Source organism: Osmerus mordax, chromosome 23, assembly GCF_038355195.1.
Source record: "Osmerus mordax isolate fOsmMor3 chromosome 23, fOsmMor3.pri, whole genome shotgun sequence".
Taxonomy (NCBI): Eukaryota; Metazoa; Chordata; class Actinopteri; order Osmeriformes; family Osmeridae; genus Osmerus; species Osmerus mordax.
The window spans coordinates 285,648-312,141 of record NC_090072.1 but is presented as its reverse complement, the minus strand read 5'-3'; the positions used below and the strand labels follow the sequence as shown (position 1 = coordinate 312,141).

The following is a 26,494-nucleotide window of genomic DNA, read 5'->3' as shown; positions in this document are numbered from 1 at the left end:
TCCTGCTGAGGGTGAACTCTGACCTTTTTCCTCTGTTAGGGAGCGTCTCACATGATGGGTAGAAGGAGGGAGGAGGGGAGGGAGGAGGACAGGAGTGAGGGAGGAGGGGAGGAAGGAGGAGAGGAGTGAGGGACGGAGGGGAGGAAGGGAGGAATACTGGAATAGAGAAAGGGAAGGGGGGGTGGAGGGATGCAGGTGTGACGGTATGTAACAGACGTAGTCTTGCAAGTTCCGTCAGAGTTTTCCGGACCGTGTTCATCCTTCACCGAGGATCGAACTCGCCATCTCTGACTTCCCAAGCGCCACCACTACCAGCTACGCCAAAGAAAAGCTAGCTATTTAATGACGCGGGTGGCCTATTACATACTTGAGGAGTGAGTTTCACCGATTCACAACGGCTACACAGGGATGAAGGGATGTATTCAAAGAACAAGGAATGGAGGGATAGAGGAGAAGGAGGGAGGAATGGAGGGATAGAGGGATGAAGGTATAGGCTGCATGGATGGAGGGATAGAGGGATGTATTAAAGGAGTGAGGAATGGAGGAAGAGAAGGGTGGAGGGCTGCAGGGATAGAGGGAGGGAGGGAGGCTTTAACACAGATGATGATCAATGATTAATCTTATAATTTATCAATGATATTTTGGATAATCCGATGAGAGAATCTGCCACTCACGCGGGGGTCATTCTGTCTCCCCGTGCGCCGTTCCACACTGCCGGCCTCCGCCTGTAGCGCGCGGAATCAATTTTGAGACGGTCCCTAACGCACGCTCCTTATCGGGGTACGGCCCACCGCCCCGCTTATAAAAGTAACCGGGGGACGCTGGGAGGCACTTTTCAAGTCATCCGGATCTTCACCTTACAGCCGCCACACCCCTCACGTAAGTCCTGTTTCTCCGGTGTTTTAGAACTAGAAAACTCCTCTAACTGGCGGTTTCTTGGCAGTTTGAAAAGTCTGATTGGAAGCTGCGTGTGCTGCTGTTACAGAATACGGAAACGCAGATTATATTTTCAGGACAATCGTTTTACAGTCGACGGTCAAATAACGTTTGTAGGAGATAGTAGTTCGTGCAGCAGTGAGCCGCGGTGGTCGTTTGCACGGTTGGTTTGCTTCATATTGTTATGATAAATCTGGATACTTCACTGTTTCAAGGGAGACAGCGTAGTTCGTGGAGTTCACTGTAACGTTTGATATGTCATAATTTTAGCTGACGCTGTAATAGAAACAGAAGAAAGTGTTGTAAAAAGTATTTTGGTGGTTCGTATCGGTAGTGGAGTGTGCGTGCATGGTTTCAGTCAGCCTGCCGTCTCGGTTGTTTTTCGACCGTAAATGAACGGTCAAAGTCCGGTAACGATTACTGCACTGTCACGTACATCCTGTGCGTCAGTTGCGCCATGGCCGTGCTTTTACATTTACATTTAGTCATTTAGCAGACGCTCTTATCCAGAGCGATTTACAGTAAGTACAGGGACATTCCCCCGAGGCAAGTAGGGTGAAGTGCCTTGCCCAAGGACACAACGTCAGTTGGCATGACCGGGAATCGAACTGGCAACCTTCGGATTACTAGCCCGACTCCCTCACCGCTCAGCCACCTGACTCCTTGCTTTTGCTTCTGTTAATCATGAGCTGATTAGGAAGGGTGAGGTACATGCAACACCTGTGGGGGGAGGTGTGTGTGTGTGTGTGTGTGTGTGTGTGTGTGTGTGTGTGTGTGTGTGTGTGTGTGTGTGTGTCTCCTGACAGGTCAACAGTGGTGTTGGATGGTTAGTTGAGAAGGTCAGAGAGACCCAGCTGAGTGTCTGAGGGGGTAGAGAGAGCGAGAGAGACCCAGCTGAAGCAGTAGATAGACTATCAGACAGAATGTCGTCAATGGTGTGTGTGTGTGTATTAATATCCTGGAGTCGGTGTGTATTAATATCCTGCATCAATGTGCCTTACTGTAATACCAGACCTGACACTGAAAGGTCAGGGGTCAACAAGAGTCATACAAAAGTCATCACACACATACGTGGAGTCTATTAATGTCTCTCCTTAGAGAGCGTTCAGGCAAACACTTGTTCGGGGAGGGGAGGTGGGGGGGGGGGGAGGAGGGTGAAGGGAATAAGAATAGGAAATGAAACAGGCTACCAACACAAACTTAGAGGGAGGGGGAGGTAACTGAGTAGAGATATATTTATCTCCACTAACTCCTCCCTGTAGATTTCCAGCCCTCTTCCTATTGGTCCTCCCTGCAGCTCTGCTCCCTGATAGGCTGGCTGGAGGGTAGAGCTACAGCGTGGGCTCAGGGACAAACTTCATTGTGACGCTCGTATTAAACACACACACACTGTGCTCCCTGTGAGCATGGCTCTACACTGGCTAGCTAGCGCAGGTCTTTCATGCATTATACACATGTACTGTGTACACACACACACACACGCGCGTACAGTAGAATTCTACAGACTTGCCTGTTAACAGAAACAACACAAAACATGGGAGTATTTTGAAGGTCAATAGTAATGACTTCTCTCTCTCTCTCCTCCCCCCCTCCAGTCAGGATGTCCATCACTAAGATTCACGCTCGGGAAATTCTGGACTCCAGAGGAAACCCTACTGTGGAGGTCGACCTCTTCACTACCAAGGGTAAGACACACACACACACACACACACACACACACACCAAAAACATACACACCATACACCTGCAAGCATTGATGTGTGTGTGCGCAGGGAGGTTCAGGGCTGCAGTCCCCAGCGGAGCGTCTACTGGAGTTCACGAGGCTCTGGAGCTCAGAGATGGAGACAAGACCCGCTACCTGGGGAAAGGTGAGGGAGAGGGGAGGGGCTACCTGGGGAGAGGGGAGGGGCTACCTGGGGAGAGGGGAGGGGCTACCTGGGGAGAGGGGAGGGGCTACCTGGGGAGAGGGGAGGGGCTACCTGGGGTCTGTTGGTCTGGTCTGGGCTCAGTTGGTCTGGTCTGGGCTCAGTTGGTCTTGTCTTGTCTGTTGGTCTGATCTGGGCTCAGTTGGTCTTGTCTTGTCTGATCTGGGGTCTGTTGGTCTGGTCTACAGGGACACAGAAGGCTGTGGATCATGTGAACAAGGACATCGCCCCCAAACTGATTGAGAAGGTTTGTACACACACAGGCTGTGTCTACTACCGCGCACTTGTGCACTTCGAGCACTGACTTTCAGTGCTACTACTCGCCCTAAACAGGTGCCATATTGGCTACGTAGCGGAAGAAGAGGAGCCCTTTCGGCAGCTTTTCATTTCTAAAATAATGGCGGACGAAATGACTCGCGGGCAGATTCTCCTTAGACTCGCGGGTGTCACAATCAGATTTGCGTCCGTCACTTCCCGCCAAGTGGTTAACTTAAGTGTTCCATTTGAGACAGCACTACTCAGCGACGGAGTGCACTACAGATGTAAGTGCACTGTATTGCAGTGTACTTAGTAAAGTGTGCGGTAGTAGACACAGCCACACACACACAGGCCTACACACTCTCACTCACTCACTCTCACTCACTAACCTGGGGCCCGTTCTCCGTACGTCGCTTATTACATCCGAGATCAAATGACACATCCAAGACGACTTCATCTTGCTAATCATGATCTGGCTAATTCGGTTCTTCGAACACCCATGTTGTTTATAATTAGTATAGCTGGATTGAGTTGTGTTGGTCTAAAAGGGGGTATGTATCAAAAGTAGAAACCTTGATCAGCAACGCTGCTATTGGCTGCTCACACAAGTCTATGGCTGCTCACCGTGGCCAAAATGAGCGCCCTGTTTTTTCCGCAACAGAGCAACAGCTTGCTCGAAGGTTACTCTGAATTTGAAGATTATCAGAACGCCAGGGAACACCTCAAAGTCTGCAAAATCCAAGAAAGAGGGCTGGCAGAAAGTAGCAGACCAAATTAAATGTAGAAGAGTGACCACGCGTTTTATCGCTTATTACAGTAAGCTAGGCTTATAATTTTTTTTAAATTTAGCATCTTTTATGTCATATGATGTGGTTTCAACAAATTTATTATGTAAATGACAGAGGCTTTTTGAGAGGCTATCCTCCCAAAAAGTATAGGCTATTAGCATATCGCGCTGTGCTTAAGGAGCCTATCTATCACGCAATGAGCAATTAATTCGGTTTCATGTAAAATTCTGCTAATAATTCTTGCACCTTCTGCAACAAGTTCCTGTAATAAAAACGTACAAGACAGTTTGTATCGCCTCAATCTAATCGTGTTTACATAAAATAAACCTGCTCCCGAGCAGGTTTAAGCTTACGGACCTGTTGCTATGACAGCAAGTCCAGGATGAGCTTCGAAGAACCGAACAATCCAAGATAATGAGAAATCGTCAACAATCAAATCCAGCTAACTGAGTTAGCGACGTACGGAGAACGGCCCCCTGGTCTCTCTGTCTCTCTCTCTAACCTGGTCTCTCTCTCCAACCTGGTCTCTCTCTCTCTCTAACCTGGTCTCTCTCTCTAACCTGGTCTCTCTCTTGAGTAGAAGTTCAGTGTGGTGGAGCAGGAGAAGATCGACAAGTTCATGTTGGAGCTAGATGGAACTGAGAACAAATGTAAGCAGATCTGGTGCCTTATCCCTCTTTCAAACTGACTTGTTATGTTTTCTTAGCTGTGCATTAAATGTAGTATTTGTGTGTGTGTAACGTTATATTGTGGTTGTGCAGCCCAGTTTGGGGCGAACGCCATCCTGGGTGTGTCACTGGCAGTGTGCAAGGCTGGAGCAGCAGAGAAGGGGGTTCCTCTCTACCGGCACATTGCTGACCTGGCAGGACACAAGGACGTCATCCTGCCCGTACCTGTGAGTGTGTGTGTGTGTGTGGTACCTGTGAGTGTGTGTGTGTACGTGTGTCCCACCTTGTTGCATTAATTACACAGGATGTTTGGTTTGAGAGCTTCCTAACCCCAACCCCGCCCACCCCCCCTCAGGCCTTCAACGTGATCAACGGGGGCTCCCATGCTGGTAACAAGCTGGCCATGCAGGAGTTCATGATCCTGCCAGTAGGGGCCGCCACCTTCCATGAGGCCATGCGCATCGGCGCCGAGGTCTACCACAACCTGAAGAACGTCATCAAGGCCAAGTACGGCAAGGATGCCACCAATGTGGGGGATGAGGGCGGCTTCGCCCCCAACATCCTGGAGAACAATGAGGGTGAGGAGAGGAGAGGCGGAGGGATAAGGGGAGGGGTGGGGTGGGAGTGGTTGGACATGTTGTCATGGTTTATGCCAATACTTGTACAAACCATATAGCTAACTGGTGTGTCTGGCTAACTAAAGGAGCTAGATGGTAAACGCTGGCCGGCTGTCTGTTGTCCTCCCCTTCAACAAGGTCTAACCTAGAAGTCTTTCTGGAAAGACTACTTCCCTAACATCTCCTCCCCCCAGCCCTGGAGCTGCTGAAGTCGGCCATCGAGAAGGCAGGGTACCCTGACAAGATCATCATCGGCATGGACGTGGCAGCCTCTGAGTTCTTCAAGGCTGGGAAGTACGACCTGGACTTCAAGTCCCCAGACGACCCAACCAGACACATCTCTGGAGAGAAGCTGGGAGACCTATACAAGAGTTTCATCAAGAACTACCCAGGTACACACACACACACACGCGCACACACTCCCTATCCCCAGGAACGCACAGGTACACACACACACAAACACACACACTCCCTATCCCCAGGTACACACACACACACACACACTCCCTATCCCCAGGTACACACACACACACACACACACTCCCTATCCCCAGGTACACACACACACGTACACACACACACACACTCCCTATCCCCAGGAACGCATACTGACCCCTCCCCGTCTCCGCCTGCAGTCCAGTCCATCGAGGATCCATTTGACCAGGACGACTGGGAGAACTGGTCCAAGTTTACGGGCGCGGTGGACATCCAGGTGGTGGGGGATGACCTGACTGTCACCAACCCCAAGCGCATCCAGCAGGCTGTGGACACGAAGGCCTGCAACTGCCTGCTGCTGAAGGTCAACCAGATCGGCTCCGTCACTGAGTCCATCCAGGCGTGAGTATGTGGGGGCCTCTGGACGAGCTCTGCCGTGTGGACAGGGGGGTTGAGATCCATCTGAGCTTTTTGTGTGTGTGTGTGTGTGTGCAGGTGTAAGCTGGCCCAGAGTAACGGCTGGGGTGTGATGGTCAGTCATCGCTCAGGAGAGACTGAGGACACCTTCATCGCTGACCTGGTGGTGGGGCTCTGCACTGGACAGGTAACACTCACTCTCACACACACACACACACACACACACACACTGTCTCATGTCTGTTTCCTCCCAGATCAAGACTGGCGCCCCCTGCAGGTCAGAACGCCTGGCCAAATACAACCAGCTGATGAGGTGAGAGACACACACACACATTTTCTCTCTCACACACGCACTCTTCCCTGACCCCTGACATCTGTCCTCAGGATTGAGGAGGAGTTGGGAGACAAGGCCAAGTTTGCCGGCAAGGACTTCCGCCATCCCAAGATCAACTAAGAGCCTCCATCCCTCCAGGCTGATGGCTGTGGCTGTTAGAAGTCAGATTGTCTCCCTGACCTCTAACCATTTAAAATTCCACTGATATTTTGTATCTCATCCCACTGACACACGTGACCCGAAATAAAAATGACAATTTAAAGCGCAATCTTTTTTTTATTATCATTATTATTATTATTATTATTATTATTATTATGACTAATCCACTTTGAGGCCATATTGATTTAATCTTTCATCCACCAACATGCATTCAGTCCAAAGCTGCCCTGTTGTCACATACCTGCTTACAGCTGGACTGGAAGGGGAGCGTACACCAAGGGTCAACATCACTGACCTACTGACTGATCAACATCACTGACCTACTGACTGATCAACAACATCACTGACCTACCGACTGATCAACATCACTGACCTACTGACTGATCAACAACCATCACTGATCAACAACATCACTGACCTACTGACTGATCAACAACCATCACTGACCTACCGACTGACCAACATCACTGACTGATCAACAACCATCACTGACCTACCGACTGATCAACATCACTGATCAACAACCATCACTGACCTACCGACTGATCAACAACATCACCGGGAGTCAGATGGCTGAGCGGTGAGGGAGTCGGGCTAGTAATCTGAAGGTTGCCAGTTCGATTCCCGGCCGTGCCAAATGACGTTGTGTCCTTGGGCAAAGCACTTCACCCTACTTGCTTTGGGGGGAATGTCCCTGTACTTGCTGTAAGTCGCTCTGGATAAGAGCGTCTGCTAAATGACAATGTAAATCACTGACCTACTGACCGATCAACATCACTGACCTACTGACTGATCAACATCACTGACCTACCGACTGATCAACAACATCACTGACCTACCGACTGATCAACATCACTGACCTACCAACTGATCAACATCACTGACCTACTGACTGATCAACAACCATCACTGACCTACCGACTGATCAACAACACTGACCTACCGACTGATCAACAACCATCACTGACCTACCGACTGATAAACATCACTGACCTACCGACTGATCAACATCACTGACTACCGACTGCTCAACAACCATCACTGACCTACCGACTGATCAACAACCATCACTGACCTACTGACTGATCAACAACATCACTGACCTACCGACTGATCAACATCACTGACTACCGACTGATCAACAACCATCACTGACCTACTGACTGATCAACAACCATCACTGACCTACTGACTGATCATCAGGTGGGTGGGTGAGTGGGTAGTCATGATGTCTTGAAGTGTAGAAACTCAATAGTCCAAAACTGCCACAGGGTGAAGCAGCATTCTGGATATAAGATCACAGGAACCCAGGCAGCGTGTACGAGCAGTTTACTTCTAAGCACACAAAGGCTCATGGGTAATCAACGGACTTATCCTTTTATGTAGATCCTAGAAGATCCCTCGGCATGACATGCGTGTGAGATCAGAACACACACACACACACCCTCTGACGTCCGTGTGTTGTAGTGAAAGAGTTGTGATGAGACAGCTGTTGCTTAGTGATGCTCAGTGTGCAGGAAGTCTCGCTGACCATCGCTGCCTCAGTGCAGTGTGTGTGTGTGTGTGTGCGCACGCGCGCGTGTTTGGCACAGTGTGGTGCTGTGGGTTGGGGTTAAGGAATGTTGCATGCGTCAGAAGGTGTAGACACACTCACACACACACACACACACACGCAAACTCATCAATCACCCGAGGGGGTGTGGGAGGGGGGTAACGGTGATAATGGGGATGTTTATTGCCCCCCTGTCTGCCTTTGTTGCCCCCTCAGACAGACACACCCCTCCTCCTGTCTGCATTTAAAACACTGCTGCTGACGTCAGACTGTACGCAAGCTTCACACACACACTCCCTGTAGGTTAGGAGGTCTCACCTATGGCCGTCTCCACGGCGACAGGCAGCGTTTGAGGAACACTGTAGCCCCTCCCCCTTCTGAGGGAATAGTTTGACGGACAGACACGTCGCCACAGAAACGCTTTACAGGGGGCGGGGCCAGGAAGGTCAGAGATCCTTAGGCTCAGCTGGGAGGTTGTATGTGTGTGTGGGTATGGGTGTGTGTATATGTGAGAAAGTGTGTGTGAAAGAGAGAGAGAGACCGTTATTAAATAATACAATTCGTGAGCTAATTGGGTGACAACCTGGGTCAAACAGAGGGGAGGGAGGGAGAGAAGGGAGATAGAAGGAGAATAGATTTAAGTCTCTTTATCCAGTGGGCAAACTATTGTAACCGTGTATGTGTGTGTGAGTGAGTGAGTGAGTGAGAGTGAAAGGGAGGAGGCAGGGTGATGGCGTGGGAAGGAGGGATGATGGATGAGAGGAACACGTGAGAGGAGGGATGGAGAGGAAGTGAGACAGGATGGAGGGATGAGAAGAAAGTGGAGAGGATAGAGGGATAGAGAGGCGAGGGTCACGGTAGGAGAAGGTAGGGGGGAGAAAGGGGAGGGAAGGGGTGAGAGGAGAGGAGAGGAGGGGGTGAGAGGAGAGGAGGGGGTGAGAGGAGAAGCAAGGAGGAGTGGTCTCCAGGACTGGTCTGTAGGAATGTGTGACATCACGTGAAGGGTGTATATCTGCTCCCGCTGTTGCTTCTCCTTCCAGACCCGTTCTGATCTCAGGACAGAGACACCAGCGCTTAGTCAGGAACCCAGACTGCCCTGAACAACACGCTGGTAACCTGAACACCACGCTGGTAACCTGAACGCATGGTTTTTAACCTGAATGCAACGCTGTTGAAACCTGAACAACACTTCTGTTGGAACCAGAGTGGAACCTTTTTAGAACCTGAACGGAACCTTGTTTTGAGCTTGAGTGGAACTTCCGTAACCGGGGGAGATCTATCAGCACAGTGTTTCCAGGGTTACGGACATCCCAGAACAAAGATGTCTAGTTCTTCATCTCTCCTCCTCCTCTTCCTCCTGGTGGCGGGAGGGGAGTCACGGCCCTCCCCTCCCAAAAACACCCAGGTCAGTCTCATCTTCATCATCTTCATCATCATCACCTCCCAAAAACACCCAGATCAGTCTCATCTTCATCATCTTCATCATCATCACATCCCAAAAACACCCAGGTCAGTCTCATCTTCATCATCTTCATCATCATCACCTCCCAAAAACACCCAGGTCAGTCTCATCTTCATCATCTTCATCATCATCACCTCCCAAAAACACCCAGGTCAGTCGGTCTCATCTTCATCATCATCACCATCACCACCATCATCATTCTGATCTTCATCATCACCATCACCACCATCATCATTCTGATCTTAATCATCCCATCATCGTAATCCGTGACTCTTACATTCTAGAAAACCTAATTCTGGAACATTAGGACATCGTCCAGATTTTGTCTAGATTTAGGATCATTGAACATGTCTAGATTCTGCATTCTGTGTGTGTGTTGGATTCATTCTAAATGTCTGGCTGTTAAGGATTCTAAATTCTACAACCTCTGTTTGGTGGGTTCAGTCATTCAGGGACATCTACTGTCCTCCTTCTCTCTCTCTCTCTCTCTCTCTCTCTCTCTCTCTCTCTCTCTTTCTCTCTCTCTCTCTCTTACATTCTCTCTCTCTCTCTCTCTCCCCTCCCCCCCTTTCCCCCCCGCCTCTCCCTAACTTCTATCTGTGCTCTGCTCTGTCACACAACACTAACTTCTATCTGTGCTCTGTTTTGTCACACAACACCGTTCAGTCTGACTCTGACCCTGTGAGCTCTGACCCTGTGACCTCTGACCGCTCTGTGACCTCTGACCCCTCTTTACCTGCAGTCCCTGGAGGAGCTGTTTGGCGCCCGCCTGAGCTCCCTCATCAAGGCAACAGCCCCCGAGGTCACAGAGGGGTCAGCCAATGGCCCCGCCCCCTCCTCCCAGCCTGCGACAGGATTGGCCGGGGCTCATCGAGGGGGATTGTCCAGGCCCTTGGTGGACTTCCTGCTCCAGAGGAAGTTCCGGGGGCGGGGCAGGAAAAGCCCACTCCGAGGCTGCTTCGGCATGAAGGTTGACCGGATTGGCTCAATCAGCGGCCTAGGATGCTGATTGGACAACAGGCCAGGGCCTCACTTTCTCATTGGCACTCATGTGAGGTCTATGGTGCGAGGTCAGACAGAGAAAACCAACCCTGACCTGTGAACTAGGACCCTGACCCCTGAACTAGGACACTTCTGTCCTGATTCAGTGTGGAAGATCACCTCTAGGTGTGACCCCTATCTGACCCTGTGTGACCTTCGACCTCCAGGAGCTACATCTGCACCCTACCATGACCTGTGGCTCTGACTCTAGCAAGCACTGTGTTTATGTTTTTGTGTTCTGACTTGACAGATATTCTGTTGTGTATGTGCATGTATGTGTGTGTGTAGTCAGATAAAATGTGTGTTTTGACTTGACAGATATTCTGTTGTTTATGAGTGTGCGTAACTTTTGACTTTACAGATATCAGATTCTGTTGTTTATGAGTGTGTGTAGTTAGGTATGTGTGTTGTTTATGAGTGTGTGTAGTTAGGTATGTGTTTTCTTTATGAGTGTGTGTAGTTAGGTATGTGTGTTGTTTATGAGTGGGTGTTATTAGGTATGTGTGTTGTTTATGAGTGTGTGTTGTTAGGTATGTGTGTTGTTTAAGAGTGTGTGTAGTTAGGTATGTGTGTTGTTTATGAGTGGGTGTTATTAGGTATGTGTGTTGTTTATGAGTGTGTTGTTAGGTATGTGTGTTGTTTAAGAGAGTCAGGTGGCTGAGCGGTTAGAGAATCTGGCTAGTAATCAGAAGGTCGCTGGTTCGATTCCTGGCTGGGCCCAATGACGTTGTGTCCTTGGGCAAGGCACGTCACCCTACTTGCCTCGGGGGAATGTCGCTGTACTTACTGTAAGTCGCTCTGGATAAGAGCGTCTGCTAAATGACTAAATGTTTATGAGTGTGTGTTATTAGGTATGTGTATGTGTGTGTTGTTAGGAATGTGTGTTGTTTATGAGTGTGTGCTGTTAGGTATGTGTGTTGTTTATGAGTGTGTGCTGTTAGGTATGTGTGTTGTTTATGAGTGTGTGCTGTTAGGTATGTGTGTTACTGGTCATATGTTCTGTGATAACTGTTATGAAGACGTGTCCATCCCACCTTAAAGCAAGCTCTGCCGTCCTGTCATCTAAAGGGCGACCAATACTCATGTGTGTGTCACTTTTTTCGTAATAAGGACTAGATTGATAATCTAGAGGACAGAGCAGGTAATGCAGTCATAAGGATACATGCAAAAGATAGCAGTTATTTATTTTAGGTGATAATTCATGATTCCTAAATCATGTTCATTAGTCTATTTTCCAAGTATTAGCCTTAACAGGGATATTAGACATTCCGAATACATAAATACTGGAGACAATACGGATTGTCATGCAGCACGCTCCAAACTGCAAACACTTATTTTTCCACAGTCGGAAACGTTTACATTTAACAAAGCAATTTACGTGTATAAACTTATGTATTTGCATGTTATGACTGGTTGATCGAGGTAAAAGCAGCTGAAGACCTATATAAAGTGGGCGATACAAATCCCTATTTGGCAGACCCCGGTTCTCCTCGGTGTTTTGAAGAGGTAAGGGCTGGCATATTGTCTTGATGCTATTGGTTTAGAAACTCTCCTTCCTCACGTGACGCGGAAAAAAGACTCGTCAACTTCCGTTAGCCCCCGTTAGCTTGGCAAGCTAGGAGGCGAAGCGCTCGGAAACCGTGAATAGATTCCCTGGATTCCGCCGGAAAACTCCCACCCCTAGCGGACACCGGCACCGGACAACCTCCTACAGAATCTCGAATTCCGTTACGTCTTCTACATTCGTGGATAATCGTGTTTACGTCGCTGTAGAAGTGTCACCATGTCGGCGATCCAGCGGATGAAAGTGGCTAACGAGAAACACAGCAAAACCATCACGCAGCGCGGACACGTCCAGAAAACCACGGTAACGTTACCGTTAGTCAGCTCCCATTGACCCTTTACTCCTTCTTCTAATTCCTGCCGAGGATACCGTATGTTGCCACCTACACCCATTCCATTATTATCATATAAAAGCACACAAATGTCCTAATATTATAACGTTAATACTTAGCGAGCAAAAGTATCTGGATACGATATACGAGCTAGCTGTACTGTCCGACCTGCATAGAAAGCTGATATGAGTAGAGAGTGGCTAATGTTACTAGCTAGCTAGCTGCAATGATCGGCTGCTGGTGAACCTTAAAATATATTACTAGGCGTCATGTCTCGCTAGCCAAAATACGATTGCACACTAAATAATATTCGCCCAGACGGCGAAAACACTGTCTCCTTTAACACTGAACGACGTCGGTTTGCAGCGCAAGGGCTCATTTGCCAGGTAAATGCCGCATGCAGATGAGCGCGGGGGTGTGTTAGATCCAGCTTCTTAATATAGGTCCAGAATGTCCGGTTGTTGTTACTAGTATACATCGGTGTGTGAGTCATTCACCCTATATGTGTATGTTTTATCATGCTGTCTGTGTGTGTTTTATTATCGTGTGTGTTTCAGCGGGTGGTGGGTGAAGAGAAGTCTCCCGTGGGTCCCTGGCTGCTGGCTCTCTTCGTGTTTGTGGTGTGTGGATCAGGTAAGAGAGAGAGAGGGGAGGGGTGGGAGAGAGAGGAGTGGGGGTCAGGTAAGATAGTTTGTGTGTGTGTAGGAAAGGTAGGAGAGAAAGTGTGTGTGTTGTGTAAAGGTAGGACAATGTGTGTGTCTTAGACTTTAGAGATCATCGTCTGCAGATGATGATCTGACTGCTTTGTCCTGTTCCTCAGCCATCTTCCAGATCATCCAGAGCATCAGGCAGGGCCTGTGATGCCACGCCCCCGGATCAGAGCCCCTTCCTCGGGCTGCTGCAGCCTGCCCCCCTCCTACTCCCCCCCGCCCCCTGCCCCCCTCCTACTCCCCCCTGCCCCCCTCCTACTCCCCCTGCCCCCTGCCCCCCTCCTACTCCCCCCTGCTCCCCTCCAGCCAGACATAAACTGATTCTACACACACTGTGAATAAAACCACTTCCTCTCTCTCTCATCATCCCTTTCTTCTCTCTCCTTCCTGCTATTCCTCCTCCTCATCTTTTTTAACATAAACATGTCTGTGATGGTGTGGTGTTTCTCCTGGAAGGATGTTTACTTCCTGCTTCCTGTCTAATCTCTGAACCTGCCCTGGGCAACAACACTACCACTGTCCTCCACCCTCCCTCTACCCCTCTCTTCTCCTCTTCCTCTCTACCCCTCTCCCCTTCATGTTTGCATGCTACTGTGGTTGTGGCCTCCTACCCAGATCGATGACTGGTTGTGTTCTGTTGTCTACAACCTCGTTCGTCTGGGGTCTTCTTCTGTCCTGGCTGCAGCCAGCCTGCTGTCTGTGTGAAACAGCGCCCCCCCCAGGCAGAGAGGCAGCGCAGCCAGCCCCTGAAGCGTGGTCTAGCTCCCATGGGTTTTATACGAATTAAAACAGATATTTTCTCTAAGTGACCGTTTCTCTGTGTTGTTATTTGGGGAACATCAGGATGATCTTCCCTACAGGTGTCGCAGAAACTGCAGTTGTTGAGCCTGACCTCTAGGTGGCATTTCACTGTTGACATTTCCAAACTGACTGTATGGGCAAGCAGCGAACCAATAAACACTGACATACGGAAGATCGGATGATAGCGGATGAACATGCATTGAACTGAATGTGCTTCTCCTTGTTTTTCCTCTCCATCCTTCTCTGTTCAGCTCTTCACCCCGCCATCGTTTTTGTAGCCCCCTTTACTGTGCGCGAGTGGCCTTCTTGATTCTCTACCTGGCTCGCTCATCTTTATCCTGTACTCTATTTTCATAATCCCTCTCTCTCTCTCTCTCTCTCTCTCTCTCTCTCTCTCTCTCTCTCTCTCTCTCTCTCTCTCTCTCTCTCTCTCTCTCTCTCTCTCTCTCTTTTCTACGGAGTGACGTCATTGTAGTGGAGAAGATGGCGACCTGTCTGAAGGCGGAAGGTGAGAAGTATTTGTTTTCTGAATCCGTTCGGGTTTTCTGTTGGTTCGGGCTGTGTTGACACCCCGGTCCGGCTTTGGCAGCGAAACGCTGGCACCCCGTGAGCGACGGTATTACGACGTAGTGACTCCCGTTTCGACGGTAACGTTTCTGTAGTATTTCAGCAGCTGTGGGTTAGCTACTAGCTCAGCTAGAGCTACTGGGGTTTAATAATAAAACAGATCCGTGATAGTCAACCCACTGGTACCGGGGCTACTGTGCACATCGATCAGTTTGAACAACTCGCTACTAAGCGTGTAGCCGTGCCTCGGCTGTTATTAACGTGTGGTATTAATATAGCTTAATAACCGTTATCGCGTGGCCAGCGATACGGAGCCTAGCGCTGATTAAAATGGTCTCTAAGCGGCGGTTGGATAGGTGAGTGTGAATGTATCCCCTACGCCGGGAACGGGGGCGTGGGGAGAGGCGACCGATAGCAGGCTAGCCACCGGCCCGGGCCTGACCGTTCCCAGGCGGGCGCCTGTCAGTCGTGTGCGGTGTAACGGGGCTCGGTAGCGGTGCCGAAGGTAGGCAGTGAGGGTAGTAGTTGCTCCGGGCGCGGTCATGACAGCTACTCACGGCATTTCAGTGTGAGTGTGTATGGGCGCATGTTTTTTATGAATTTTGGACATGATTCGTGGCCAAATGTTATCAGATTTTCATGGAGACTGTCCCTTCCACACGCCCTGAACTTCATCCACTTCTGTGTGTGTGAACTTCATTAACTAATTGAGATGCTCAACAGATTAAGTTACAGGATAGCCTGCTGTTGACTGTGTGTGTGTCCAGTACTGAGTTTATATAGTGTGAATAATTGAGTTTAGTTAGGCTTGAGGTTGTTGGTGTGTGAGACTGTGACAGAAGGTTTCAGGACAGTTGTTTCTCTGTTTCACTTCTCTGCCTGGTAACGGTGGTTACCAGGCAACAGGCTGTACTGTGGGGGAATGTGTTCAAAAGCTGCCTGCAATTTAGAAAGGGGTGTAGGTGTGGTGTGTGTCATTTAATGATTACCTCTTTGTCTTGTTTGATGATTGTCTCTATTTATGAAATAAGACATTCCTTGGTATTGATTCTGTGTGTGTGTGTTTATATATGGTGTGTGTGTTTATATATGGTGTGTGTGTTTATATATGGTGTGTGTGTTTATATATGGTGTGTGTGTGTGTTTATATATGGTGTGTGCGTGTGTTTATATATGGTGTGTGTGTTTATATATGGTTTTTGTGTGTGTGTGTGTGTGTGTAGTGTCGCCGTGTGAGCCTCCCTGGAGTGTGTGAGAAGCAGGAGATCATGATGAGCAGCAAGGAGAGAGACTCCCAGACCGGTGAGACTGGCAAACACTGATGACATCACACACTAACTCCTCCAGACACTCTCTTTCTTTCTTTCTTTCTCTCTCTCTTTCCTTACTCTCTCTCCCCTCACTCTCTTTCTCCTCTCTTTCTTTCTTTCTTTCTCTCTCTCTCTCTCTCTCTCTCTCTCTCTCTCTCTCTCTCTCTCTCTCTCTCTCTCTCTCTCTCTCTCTCTCAACTTTCTCCCCCTCTATATTTCCCTGCTGACCATTTTCTTCCCATCGGCCCCTACTCTCTTCCCCTTCTCTGTCCCTCCTCCCCCCTTCCTCCTCCAGACTCCCAGGGGGGGGTTAGGAAGGTGTACCTTTCCTCCCAGCTGCTGCAGTCCCTGCCCAGGGCCAGCTGCCTGCCTAAGGACCGCCTGCGCTGGAACACCAATGAGGTGGGGGTCAGGGGTCAGAGTGTGTGGGGGTCAGGGGTCAGAGTGTGTGGGGGTCAGGGGTCAGTGTGTGGGGGTCAGGGGTCAGAGTGTGTGGGGGTTAGGGGTCAGGGTGTGTAGGCGTCAGGGGTCAGAGTGTGTGGGGGTCAGGGGTCAGGGTGTGTAGGGGTCAGGGGTCAGAGTGTGTGGGGGTCAGGGGTCAGAGTGTGTGGGGGTTAGGGGTCAGGGTGTGTAGGGGTCAGGGGTCAGAGTGTGTGGGGGTTAGGGGTCAGGGTGTGTAGGGGTCAGGGGTCAGAGTGTGTGGGGGTCAGGGGTCAGAGTGTGTGGGGGTCAGGGGTCAGGGTGTGTAGGGGTCAGGTATGGAGTTAGATTAGTTTCATAATTCACAAACAAACGTAACACGATTCACAAATGTATTTCATGATTCACAAATGTAACGCGATTCACAAATAAATGACCCCATTACATTTGTTTGCAACCTGACAAACACGAGTTACAAATCGGAGAACACGAGTTACAAATCGGAGAACACGAGTTACAAATCCCTGCATTTGTGTGTGTGGATTTTTGGAACTTTCCTGACACGCTTAGATTCACAAATGCATTTTTTCTAAAAGATATTCTCTGCAGCCTATCAGATGTCTCTTCCAATTTTAGCCAATCACAGCTAGCTTGCTAAACGTTAGCCTAGGAAACACTTAAATTACTAAACATGGATCCTGCCATTCTCAAGAATATTCAATCACGTATGATAATCGGTTTAATAAGATTAACAAGCAATATTTCACCTACATGCTACCAGACGACATTGCTCGTGATCTGAAGGAGACATTTTGTCCGTTATTTTGGCAGGTTGTTGAAGTCCACATAGACACGTTAATGTGATTGGCTAAAATTTGAAGAGACGATCTGATAGGCTGCAGAGAATATCTTTTTGAAAAAAATGCATTTGTGAATCTAAGCGCGTCAGGAAAGTTCATAAAATCCACACACACAAATGCAGGGATTTGTAACTCGTGTTCTCTGATTTGTAACTCATGTTCGTCAGGTTGCAAACAAATGTAATGGGGTCATTTATTTGTGAATCGCATTACATTTGTGAATCACAAAATACATTTGTGAATCGCGTTACATTTATTTGTGAATCATGAAATACATTTATGAATTGTGTTATGTTTGTTTGTTTGTTTGAATTATGAAGCTAATCTAACTACATAGTCAGGGGTCAGACTGTGTAGGGGTCAGAGTGTGTGGGGGTCAGGGCGTGTGGGGGTCAGGGCGTGTGGGGGTCAGGGCGTGTGGGGTCAGGGCGTGTGGGGTCAGGGCGTGTGGGGGTCAGGGCGTGTGGGGGTCAGGGCGTGTGGGGTCAGGGCGTGTGGGGTCAGGGCGTGTGGGGTCAGGGCGTGTGGGGTCAGGGCGTGTGGGGGTCAGGGCGTGTGGGGGTCAGGGCGTGTGGGGTCAGGGCGTGTGGGGGTCAGGGCGTGTGGGGTCAGGTGCATGACCGGGAATCGAACTGGCAACCTTCGGATTACTAGCCCGATTCCCTCACCACTCAGCCATCTGACTCCCCGCGGGCTGTGTTTCTCCTCAGGAAATCGCGTCCTACTTGATTTCATTTGACAGACATGACGAATGGCTGTCCTCTACTCTGAAGACCAGGTACACACACACACACAAACACAGTATACACACACTATACACACACACTATACACACCCTAATCCTGTCCGTGTCCGTGCAGGCCCCAGAATGGCAGCATCCTGCTGTACAACAGGAAGAAGGTGAAGTACAGGAAGGACGGCTACTGCTGGAAGAAGAGGAGGGATGGGAAGACCACCAGGGAGGACCACATGAAGCTGAAGGTCCAGGGCATGGAGGTGACACAAGGAGTATACACACACACACACTCTCGCACACATGGTGTGTGGAGCTTGTGTCTCCATGGTAACGGTGTGTCTCCATGGTAACTGTCTCCACAGTGTCTGTACGGTTGCTACGTCCACTCCTCCATCGTCCCAACATTCCACAGGAGGTGCTACTGGCTGCTGCAGGTGAGCCCCTTAACCCCTGACCCATTAACCTCTGACCTCTGACCCCACACCCTAACCTAACACCCTGACCCTTAACTCCACACCCTAACCTAACACCCTGACCTCTGACCCCACACCCTGTGGACTATGATATTGGTCCACTACCTGACAGCCCCTCCCCCTCCAGAACCCAGACATGGTATTGGTCCACTACCTGACAGCCCCTCCCCCCCCAGAACCCAGACATGGTATTGGTCCACTACCTGACAGCCCCTCCCCCTCCAGAACCCAGACATGGTATTGGTCCACTACCTGACAGCCCCTCCCCCTCCAGAACCCAGACATGGTATTGGTCCACTACCTGACAGCCCCTCCCCCTCCAGAACCCAGACATGGTATTGGTCCACTACCTGACAGCCCCTCCCCCTCCAGAACCCAGACATGGTATTGGTCCACTACCTGAACGTGCCACCCCTGGAGGATTCTGGGAAGGCGAGTGGGCCGGTGATGTCAGCGCTGGCAGAGAGGAGGGACAGCGGACGGTGGAGCAGAGAGGAACTCCTGGCTCAGCTCAGACCTATGTGTGAGTGTGTGAGAGTGTGAGTGTGTGTGAGAGTGTGAGTGTGTGTGAGTGTGTGAGTGTGTGTGACAGTGTGTGAGAGTGTGTGAGAGTGTGTGAGTGTGCGTGAGTGTGTGTGCGTGAGTGTGTGAGTGAGTGAGTGTTTCAAGTTTATTGCCATTTTTACCAAGTACAGGTTCAGTTTCCTAGAAATCTGCACCTGGAATAAATAATGTCTTGATCCTATAGGGAAAGTGTTTTAACATACTGTGTGTGTGTGTGTAGTCCACAGCATCAAGTGGGTTTGTGGAGAAGGTTCTTCAATAGAACATCTAGTCCAGCAGCTCCTGGACAGACAACACACCAAGCCTCAGCCACGCACACACACCTGCCTCTGCAGCCCAGGTACACACACCTGCCTCTGCAGCCCAGGTACACACACACCTGCCTCTGCAGCCCAGGTACACACACACCTGCCTCTGCAGCCCAGGTACACACACACCTGCCTCTGCAGCCCAGGTACACACACCTGCCTCTGCAGCCCAGGTACACACACACCTGCCTCTGCAGCCCAGGTACACACACCTGCCTCTGCAGCCCAGGTACACACACACCTGCCTCTGCAGCCCAGGTACACACACACCTGCCTCTGCAGCCCAGGTACACACACCTGCCTCTGCAGCCCAGGTACACACACCTGCCTCTGCAGCCCAGGTACACACACACCTGCCTCTGCAGCCCAGGTACACACACACCTGCCTAATCTCTCATCTAGAGCATAACATATTCAACTACAAAATGCAGCATGTGTCCAGCAGGTGGCAGTATAACTCCAACACTGATCCTGATACTCCCCCCTCTCCTCCCAGTGTCTTCAGGAGTGAACATTCCTCACCGATGCAACAGCACCAAGCACCGCATCATCTCCCCCAAGCTCCCTGCCTCCTCCCCCCTCCGGGAGGGTGAGGCAGGGGGGGAGGAGAGGAGTCTTCCCCCTGGTCTCCTCCCCCAGGGTCTCCCTCCTGCGGAGGTAGGGGGGGTCACAGGCGTCTCGTCCCCCTCCTCCTCCTCCTCCTCCAGCCCCCCTCAGACCCACCGTCCGACCGTCACCTTGGGCAACGGTTTCTACAGTGACAGGCGGGGAGTGACGACAGTGGCGCTGTCCCAGAACGCGGTGATCGTCATGACGGCGGCAGGCATGGGGCGTGAGGAGCAGAGTGTGTCTCTGAGCGGGTCGGGACAGCTTGTCCTCTCCCCCCTCCCTCCCCCCAAACCCGACACGCCCTCCCCCCCTGCCTTAGCCTCCCCCTCTACCCCCCCGGCCACCGCCACCCTCAGCCTCACCCTCCTGCCCTCCCCTGTCATAGGAGGCCTCCTCCCCCTCCTCCACCCCCCTTACACTCCCTCCTCCTCCCTCCTGCCTCCTCCCGCGGTCCACCCGCCTCCCTCCCCCCCCTCCCTCCCCACCAGTCTTCGATCCAGACTCCTTCCTCAACAGTCCCAAAGAGGGACAGACCTATGGGGGGGCCTGTCCTCCCCTCCTCCCCCTCTCCTCCCCCCTCCTCCTCCCCCCAGCCTCCCTCCCTCACCCTCTCCCTCTCCCCCACCTCCCCTCCCTCTTCCTCCTCCCCTCCTTCCTCTCTCTCATCCCTCTCTTCTGAGGCTGAGAGAAGGGTGGCGCTCCAGTCAATGGGTCCTTCCTCCTCTTCCTCCTCCTCCTCTCTCCCTCCCTCCCTCTCTCTCTCCCTCTCCCCCCCCCACTCTACTCCCTCTCTCCTGCCCCTGTGTCTGGACCTCGGGCTGCTGGGGAAGGTGGAGGACGGGAGGACGGGGGGAGAAAGGGGTGAGGGAGGAGAGGAGGGTCCCCCTACCAAGCTAGCCCTGCTCCAAAGAAACGCCATCCCAGAATCATCACCACGGCAACACACAGGAAACAACTCACCGCTGCTCCTCATTGGTCAGGACACTCAGAAGGCCCAGCCCAATCAGCAGCAGCCCAGGAAGGAAGGACTGCAGCCATTGGTCCAACAGCCCAAAGAGCCCCAAGCTCCGCCTCTAAAATCCCAGAACCACTTCCTCCTTGTCCAACAGAAATTGCAGAGTCATGAGAGAGAAATGGAGAGAGGGATGGAGATGGAGAGAAGGATGGAGAGAAGGTTGGAGAGGGAGAGGGAGAGAGGGAGGATGTTGCATCTCCAACCGTCCCTGTCCGAGTCCATGAGAAGCTCAGCTCTTTTGGTCAACGTAGCTAATGCTAACATGGATAATGCTAACATAGCTAACGCTAACATGGCTAGTGCCCACATGGCTAGAGGAAATACAGATAATGCTAATGTAGCTAATGCTAATGTAGCTAACGCTAACATGGCGAGGACGAGAGCCAGAGCCAATGGTCCAATCAGGGTGAAAGAAGAGAGAGGGCGTGGCTACGAGAGGGAGGACACGCCCATGGATACAGCGGGGTCAGGGGTCAGAGGGGAGGAGCTAGAGCTCTCATTTGACAGCCTCATCTCTGAGCTCATCACCGAGGAGCTTAGCCCCTCCCCAAACCCGCTTAACCCTGCCCCCTTCCCCCCGGGGGTGAGGTACATGGTCCCCCCCCAGCCCTCCCCCTCCTCCTCCTTCCTCCCCTTCCCCACCCTCACCCCTAGCAATGGCCCCCAGCAACGATGCCTGGCAACCATCACAGACTTCTCGCCTGAATGGTCTTACCCAGAGGTGAGGAGGGGGGAGAGGGAGGGAAGGAGGGGTTAGTGTGTCAGGGTTGAGTGAAGGTGCTGATTACAGGTGTGTGTGTCAGGGCGGGGTGAAGGTGCTGATTACAGGTGTGTGTGTCAGGGCGGGGTGAAGGTGCTGATTACAGGTGTGTGTGTCAGGGCGGGGTGAAGGTGCTGATTACAGGTGTGTGTGTCAGGGCGGGGTGAAGGTGCTGATTACAGGTGTGTGTGTCAGGGCGGGGTGAAGGTGCTGATTACAGGTGTGTGTGTCAGGGCGGGGTGAAGGTGCTGATTACAGGTGTGTGTGTCAGGGCGGGGTGAAGGTGCTGATTACAGGTGTGTGTGTCAGGGCGGGGTGAAGGTGCTGATTACAGGTGTGTGTGTCAGGGCGGGGTGAAGGTGCTGATTACAGGTGTGTGTGTCAGGGCGGGGTGAAGGTGCTGATTACAGGTGTGTGTGTCAGGGCGGGGTGAAGGTGCTGATCACAGGCTCCTGGTCAGAGGTGTCTGGACGGTACTCCTGTGTGTTTGACCAGAGCTCCGTCCCTGCCTCCCTCATCCAGCCTGGCGTCCTGCGATGCTACTGCCCAGGTGAGACACACACACCTTACGCACAGTGCTGTGTGTAAGTGGTACCACCAGGGGGCAGTGGAGATTGTGCTGTGTGTTGCAGCTCATGAAGCAGGACTGGTGGCGCTCCACGTCCTGGAGGAGGTTGGGGTCGGAGGTCAGGAGTCGGGGGTCCTGTCCTCCTCTGTGCTGTTTGAGTACCGAGCCAGAAACGCCTCCTCTCTGCCCAGCTCTCAGCTGGACTGGCTGTCTCTCGATGGTGAGTACACACACACACACACTCACAAGCACACTCTCACACACACACACTCTCTCTCACACACACACACTCTCACAAACACACACACACACACTCTCTCACACACACACACATACACTCACAGAGGGCTTCCACAATGGGAGTTACACTCTGGCTTTAGCACCTAACTGCATCTGCATCCTTTTGTGCAGATACAAGTTGTAATGTTCCGTTTATGTTGTGTATCTAGAATATCTGATGATAGACAGGATACAGGAGGGTCCTAGGAGGGTTAGGGTTACCCTAGGAGGGTTAGGTTTATCCTAGGAGGGTTAGGTTTATCCTAGGGTTAGGGTTACCATAGGAGGGTTAGGTTTATCCTAGGAGGGTTAGGTTTATCCTAGGAGGGTTAGGTTTATCCTAGGGTTAGGGGTTACCATAGGAGGGTTAGGTTTATCCTAGGAGGGGTTAGGTTTATCCTAGGGTTAGGGGTTACCATAGGAGGGTTAGGTTTATCCTAGGAGGGTTAGGTTTATCCTAGGAGGGTTAGGTTTATCCTAGGGTTAGGGTTACCATAGGAGGGTTAGGTTTACCCTAGGAGGGGTTAGGTTTATCCTAGGAGGGTTAGGTTTATCCTAGGAGGGTTAGGGTTACCCTAGGAGGGTTAGGTTTACCCTAGGAGGGTTAGGGTTACCCTAGGAGCCTCCACACACGCCTCCCGACACACGCCCCCGCCTCCCGACACACGCCCCCGCCTCCCGACACGCCCCGCCTCCCGACACACCCCGCCTCCCGACACATGCCCCGCCTCCCGACACACGCCCTGCCTCCCGACACACGCCTCCCGACACACGCCCCGCCTCCCGACACACCGCCTCCCAACACACGCCCCACCTCCCGACAACACGCCCTGCCTCCCGACACACGCCTCCCAACACACGCCCCGCCTCCCGACACACGCCTCCCAACACACGCCCCGCCTCCCGACACACGCCTCCCGACACACGCCCTGCCTCCCGACACACGCCTCCCGACACACGCCCGCCTCCTGAGTACTCGTTTTGAGACCTATCAATGATCGAAATTCTAAATAAGAAATTGACAAAAATGGCCATCCCTAATGCACACACTCACACATGTACACACTCATACATATACACTCAGACATGTACACACTCACACATATAGAGGGAAATAGAGATAGAATGAGTGGGTAAATGAGTAAAGGAAAGCTGTACTGAAACAGTATAGTGTTTTAATAATATCTTCTTTTCTGAAGCAGCCTTCCTCCCCCTCCCCTTCCCTATTGAGTGATTGATGGATGGAGCTGTTTCCACTGTCACCACCTTCACACATTACACACACACTTATTCTCAGTCACACAGGTGTGTATGAGAGAGAGAGAGAGAGAGAGAGGAGAGAGAGAGAGAGAGAGAGAGAGAGAGAGAGAGAGAGAGAGAGAGAGAGAGAGAGAGAGAGAGAGAGAGAGAGAGAGAGAAGAGAGAGAGAGCTGAGAGAGAGAGAGAGAGAGAGAGAGAGAGAGAGAGAGAGAGAGTGAGAGAGAGAGGAGTTTGTGGTGATTGCAGTCACCATGTGTCTATTTCTGACCCAGGCTAAAACTATTTAAACCCTGGGGGCCTCCCTCTCCCTCAGGTGGCACAGTCATCACTCTCTCTCTCTCTCTCTCTCTCTCTCTCTCTCTCTCTCTCTCTCTCTCTCTTGTCTCTCTCTCTCTCTCTTGTCTCTCTTCTCTCTCTCTCTCTCTCTCTCTCTCTCTCTCTCACTTTCTCTCCCTCTCTCTATCTTGTTTTTTCTCTCTCTTTTTTGCTTCCCTCCTCTCTGGCATCACTCCGATATCTGTATGTGGTGTCTATGTGTTTTCAGGGAGGTGGGTGTGTGTGAGGGGGGTTTGAGGTGTTTGTGTGTGTTTGAGGGAGAGGTGTGTGTGGGGGTTAGGGGACACTGACACTGGGGGAAAGGGGGCGAGTCATAGAGAAGAGAGAGGACAGGGTAGTTACTACCCAGACAGACAAACAGCTTGAGGCTCGACAACTAGGAACAGATTGGATGAGTGGAAACCCCTCTCTCTCCTCTCTCTCCTTCTCTCCTTCTCCCTCTACTTTTCTCTCTCTTCTTCTTGCTAATAAGTAATCACTCCCTCTCCTCCCTCTCTCTCTCCTTCCTCTCTCTCCTCCCTCCCTCCTTTCCTCCCTCCCCCTCTCTCTCTGCCTCCTTTTTCCTCTCAACTAGCTACTCTAACTTCCTCATTTGCTGCTTGGCGGTTGTGGTCTGTGTGACTGTGTGTGAGTGTGTGTGTGTTAAGACAGTGTTCTTTGTTGATTTGTCTGAGTGATATTAACCTTCCCAGAATGCCTTTCATCTGATTGACAGCAAGAGAAGCAGAGAGAGGGAGGGAGGGAGGAATGAAGGGAGGAGTTGGTATTAAGATAGAGAGGTAGACACAACTTGTGACAATGGACAAGAATATGAAGCAAGCAGAGTTAGGTAGGTCTGTGTCTCTGTCTGCATATTTACCTGTCTGTCTCTCTATCTGTCTGTCTGATTCTCTGTCTGTCTCTCTGTCTGTCTGACTACCTCTCTCTTTCTGTCTGACTGTCTCTCTCTCTGTCTGTCTGACTGTCTCTCTGTCTGTCTCTCTATCTGTCTGACTGCCTCTCTTTGTCTGTCTGACTGGCTCTCTGTCTGTCTGACTCTGTCTGTCTAATTCTCTGTCTGCATGACTGCCTGTGTGTTGTGTGTGTGTGAGTGAGTGACATTCAGGGGTGAGACAGCAATGTGATGCATACTAACCCTAAGACACACAATCAGTGCTTCTTTTAAATGATGGCTTCATAGGCCTTAGCAGATGACAGGAGACACACATTTACCTGCCTGTCTGTGTGTATGTGTGTGGTGTGTGTGTGTGGTGTATGTGTGTGGTGTGTGTGCAGATAACCAGTTCCGTATGTCCATCTTGGAGAGGTTGGAACAGATGGAGAAGAGGATGGCAGAGATGGTCACCAACAGTCAACAGCAACAACAACAACAACAGCAACAGCAACAACAACAACAACAAAAACAACATCTCTCAACACACACTCCTACATCCAGGCCTGAAGACCGGAGCCAGGTACACACACATATTAACACACACACAGACATTAACACACACACAGACATTCCTTCCTCTCTCTGATCTGCGTCAGAGGGGGAGGAGGGGCGAGGCTGGCCATGCCATGGAAGAAGGGTTAGGGTTAGGGAAACATCGAGGGAGGGGGAGAGAGACGGTGTGTGTGGGGGGGAGGGAGGGGGGAGAGAGACGGTGTGTGGGGGAGGGAGGGATGGTGGGTGTGGGGGGGGGAAGGGAGGGAAAACATCGAGGGAGGGGGAGAGAGACGGTGTGTGGGGGAGGGAGGGAGGGATGGTGGGTGTGGGGGGGGGAGGGAGGGAGGGGGAGAGAGACGGTGTGTGTGTGGGGGAGGGAGGGAGGGATGGTGGGTGTGGGGGGAGGGAGGGTGAGAGAGACGGTGTGTGGGGGAGGGAGGGATGGTGGGTGTGGGGGGGAGGGATGGGGAGAGAGACGGTGTGTGTGGGGGAGGGAGGGAGGGATGGTGGGTGTGGGGGGGGGGAGGGAGGGTGAGAGAGACGGTGTGTGGGGGAGGGAGGGAGGGATGGTGGGTGTGGGGGGGAGGGAGGGTGAGAGAGACGGTGTGTGGGGGAGGGAGGGAGGGATGGTGGGTGGGGTACCTATCAGGTGTCTACTAGTGGAAAGCTTCTGTAGAGGTTAGAGAGTGTGAGGAGAGACAGAGAGGGAGAGAGAGGGAGAGGGAGAGGAGGAGAGGAGTTGAACATCATATCTGGAATGACATCTTGACAAAAATCTAGTTCTAAAAGTGTTTCAGACATCAGAAGGTTATAGTTCTAACAGTGTTACAGACATCAGAAGGATAGTAGTTCTAACAGTGGTTCAGACTTCAGAAGGATATAGTTCTAACAGTGGTTCAGACATCAGAAGGTTATAGTTCTAACAGTGGTTCAGACTTCAGAAGGATATAGTTCTAGCAGTGTTTCAGACATCAGAAGGTTATAGTTCTAACAGTGTTTCAG

General features: G+C 51.2%; 4 protein-coding genes across 4 annotated transcripts; all 4 read left to right on the top strand.

Annotated features, from left to right (window-relative positions):
* The first annotated feature begins 763 nt into the window (after positions 1-763).
* Positions 764-6,646, top strand: eno3 (enolase 3, (beta, muscle)). Its single transcript, XM_067261229.1, has 12 exons — positions 764-879; positions 2,532-2,621; positions 2,709-2,804; positions 3,050-3,108; positions 4,488-4,557; positions 4,669-4,802; positions 4,931-5,153; positions 5,387-5,584; positions 5,828-6,029; positions 6,123-6,231; positions 6,299-6,357; positions 6,429-6,646. The coding sequence occupies exons 2-12, from the start codon at positions 2,537-2,539 to the stop codon at positions 6,496-6,498; spliced, it is 1,305 nt and encodes a 434-aa protein (XP_067117330.1). The 5' UTR covers positions 764-879; positions 2,532-2,536; the 3' UTR covers positions 6,499-6,646.
* A 2,764-nt stretch (positions 6,647-9,410) lies between these two features.
* nppcl2 (natriuretic peptide C-like 2) lies at positions 9,411-10,560 on the top strand. Its single transcript, XM_067261949.1, has 2 exons — positions 9,411-9,494; positions 10,294-10,560. Exons 1-2 carry the CDS (start codon positions 9,411-9,413, stop codon positions 10,558-10,560), a joined length of 351 nt encoding a protein of 116 aa, XP_067118050.1.
* Positions 10,561-12,196: 1,636 nt separating this feature from the next.
* zgc:85858 (uncharacterized protein LOC405879 homolog) lies at positions 12,197-13,996 on the top strand. Its single transcript, XM_067261630.1, has 3 exons — positions 12,197-12,459; positions 13,045-13,120; positions 13,308-13,996. The coding sequence occupies exons 1-3, from the start codon at positions 12,376-12,378 to the stop codon at positions 13,346-13,348; spliced, it is 201 nt and encodes a 66-aa protein (XP_067117731.1). The 5' UTR covers positions 12,197-12,375; the 3' UTR covers positions 13,349-13,996.
* A 457-nt stretch (positions 13,997-14,453) lies between these two features.
* On the top strand, positions 14,454-25,463 carry camta2 (calmodulin binding transcription activator 2; the record flags this gene model as incomplete). Its single annotated transcript, XM_067261370.1, is given in 15 exon segments — positions 14,454-14,506; positions 15,789-15,867; positions 16,171-16,277; positions 17,866-17,933; positions 18,016-18,151; positions 18,254-18,325; positions 18,737-18,887; positions 19,149-19,268; positions 19,733-20,306; positions 20,308-20,398; positions 20,400-21,581; positions 22,006-22,030; positions 22,069-22,170; positions 22,229-22,408; positions 25,339-25,463. Coding segments are annotated over 14 exon segments (2,967 nt in total), but the record flags the coding sequence as incomplete, so codon positions are not given.
* Positions 25,464-26,494: the final 1,031 nt, after the last annotated feature.

Coding starts and splice junctions, on each gene's coding strand:
- eno3 (XM_067261229.1), top strand. CDS start 2,537: ATGTCCATCACTAAGATTCACGCTCGGGAAATTCTGGACTCCAGAGGA. Junction 4,558..4,668: donor AGATGGAACTGAGAACAAAT/GTAAGCAGATCT, acceptor GTGGTTGTGCAG/CCCAGTTTGGGGCGAACGCC. Junction 6,030..6,122: donor GTCACTGAGTCCATCCAGGC/GTGAGTATGTGG, acceptor GTGTGTGTGCAG/GTGTAAGCTGGCCCAGAGTA.
- nppcl2 (XM_067261949.1), top strand. CDS start 9,411: ATGTCTAGTTCTTCATCTCTCCTCCTCCTCTTCCTCCTGGTGGCGGGA. Junction 9,495..10,293: donor CCCCTCCCAAAAACACCCAG/GTCAGTCTCATC, acceptor CTTTACCTGCAG/TCCCTGGAGGAGCTGTTTGG.
- zgc:85858 (XM_067261630.1), top strand. CDS start 12,376: ATGTCGGCGATCCAGCGGATGAAAGTGGCTAACGAGAAACACAGCAAA. Junction 12,460..13,044: donor GACACGTCCAGAAAACCACG/GTAACGTTACCG, acceptor TGTGTGTTTCAG/CGGGTGGTGGGTGAAGAGAA. Junction 13,121..13,307: donor GTTTGTGGTGTGTGGATCAG/GTAAGAGAGAGA, acceptor CCTGTTCCTCAG/CCATCTTCCAGATCATCCAG.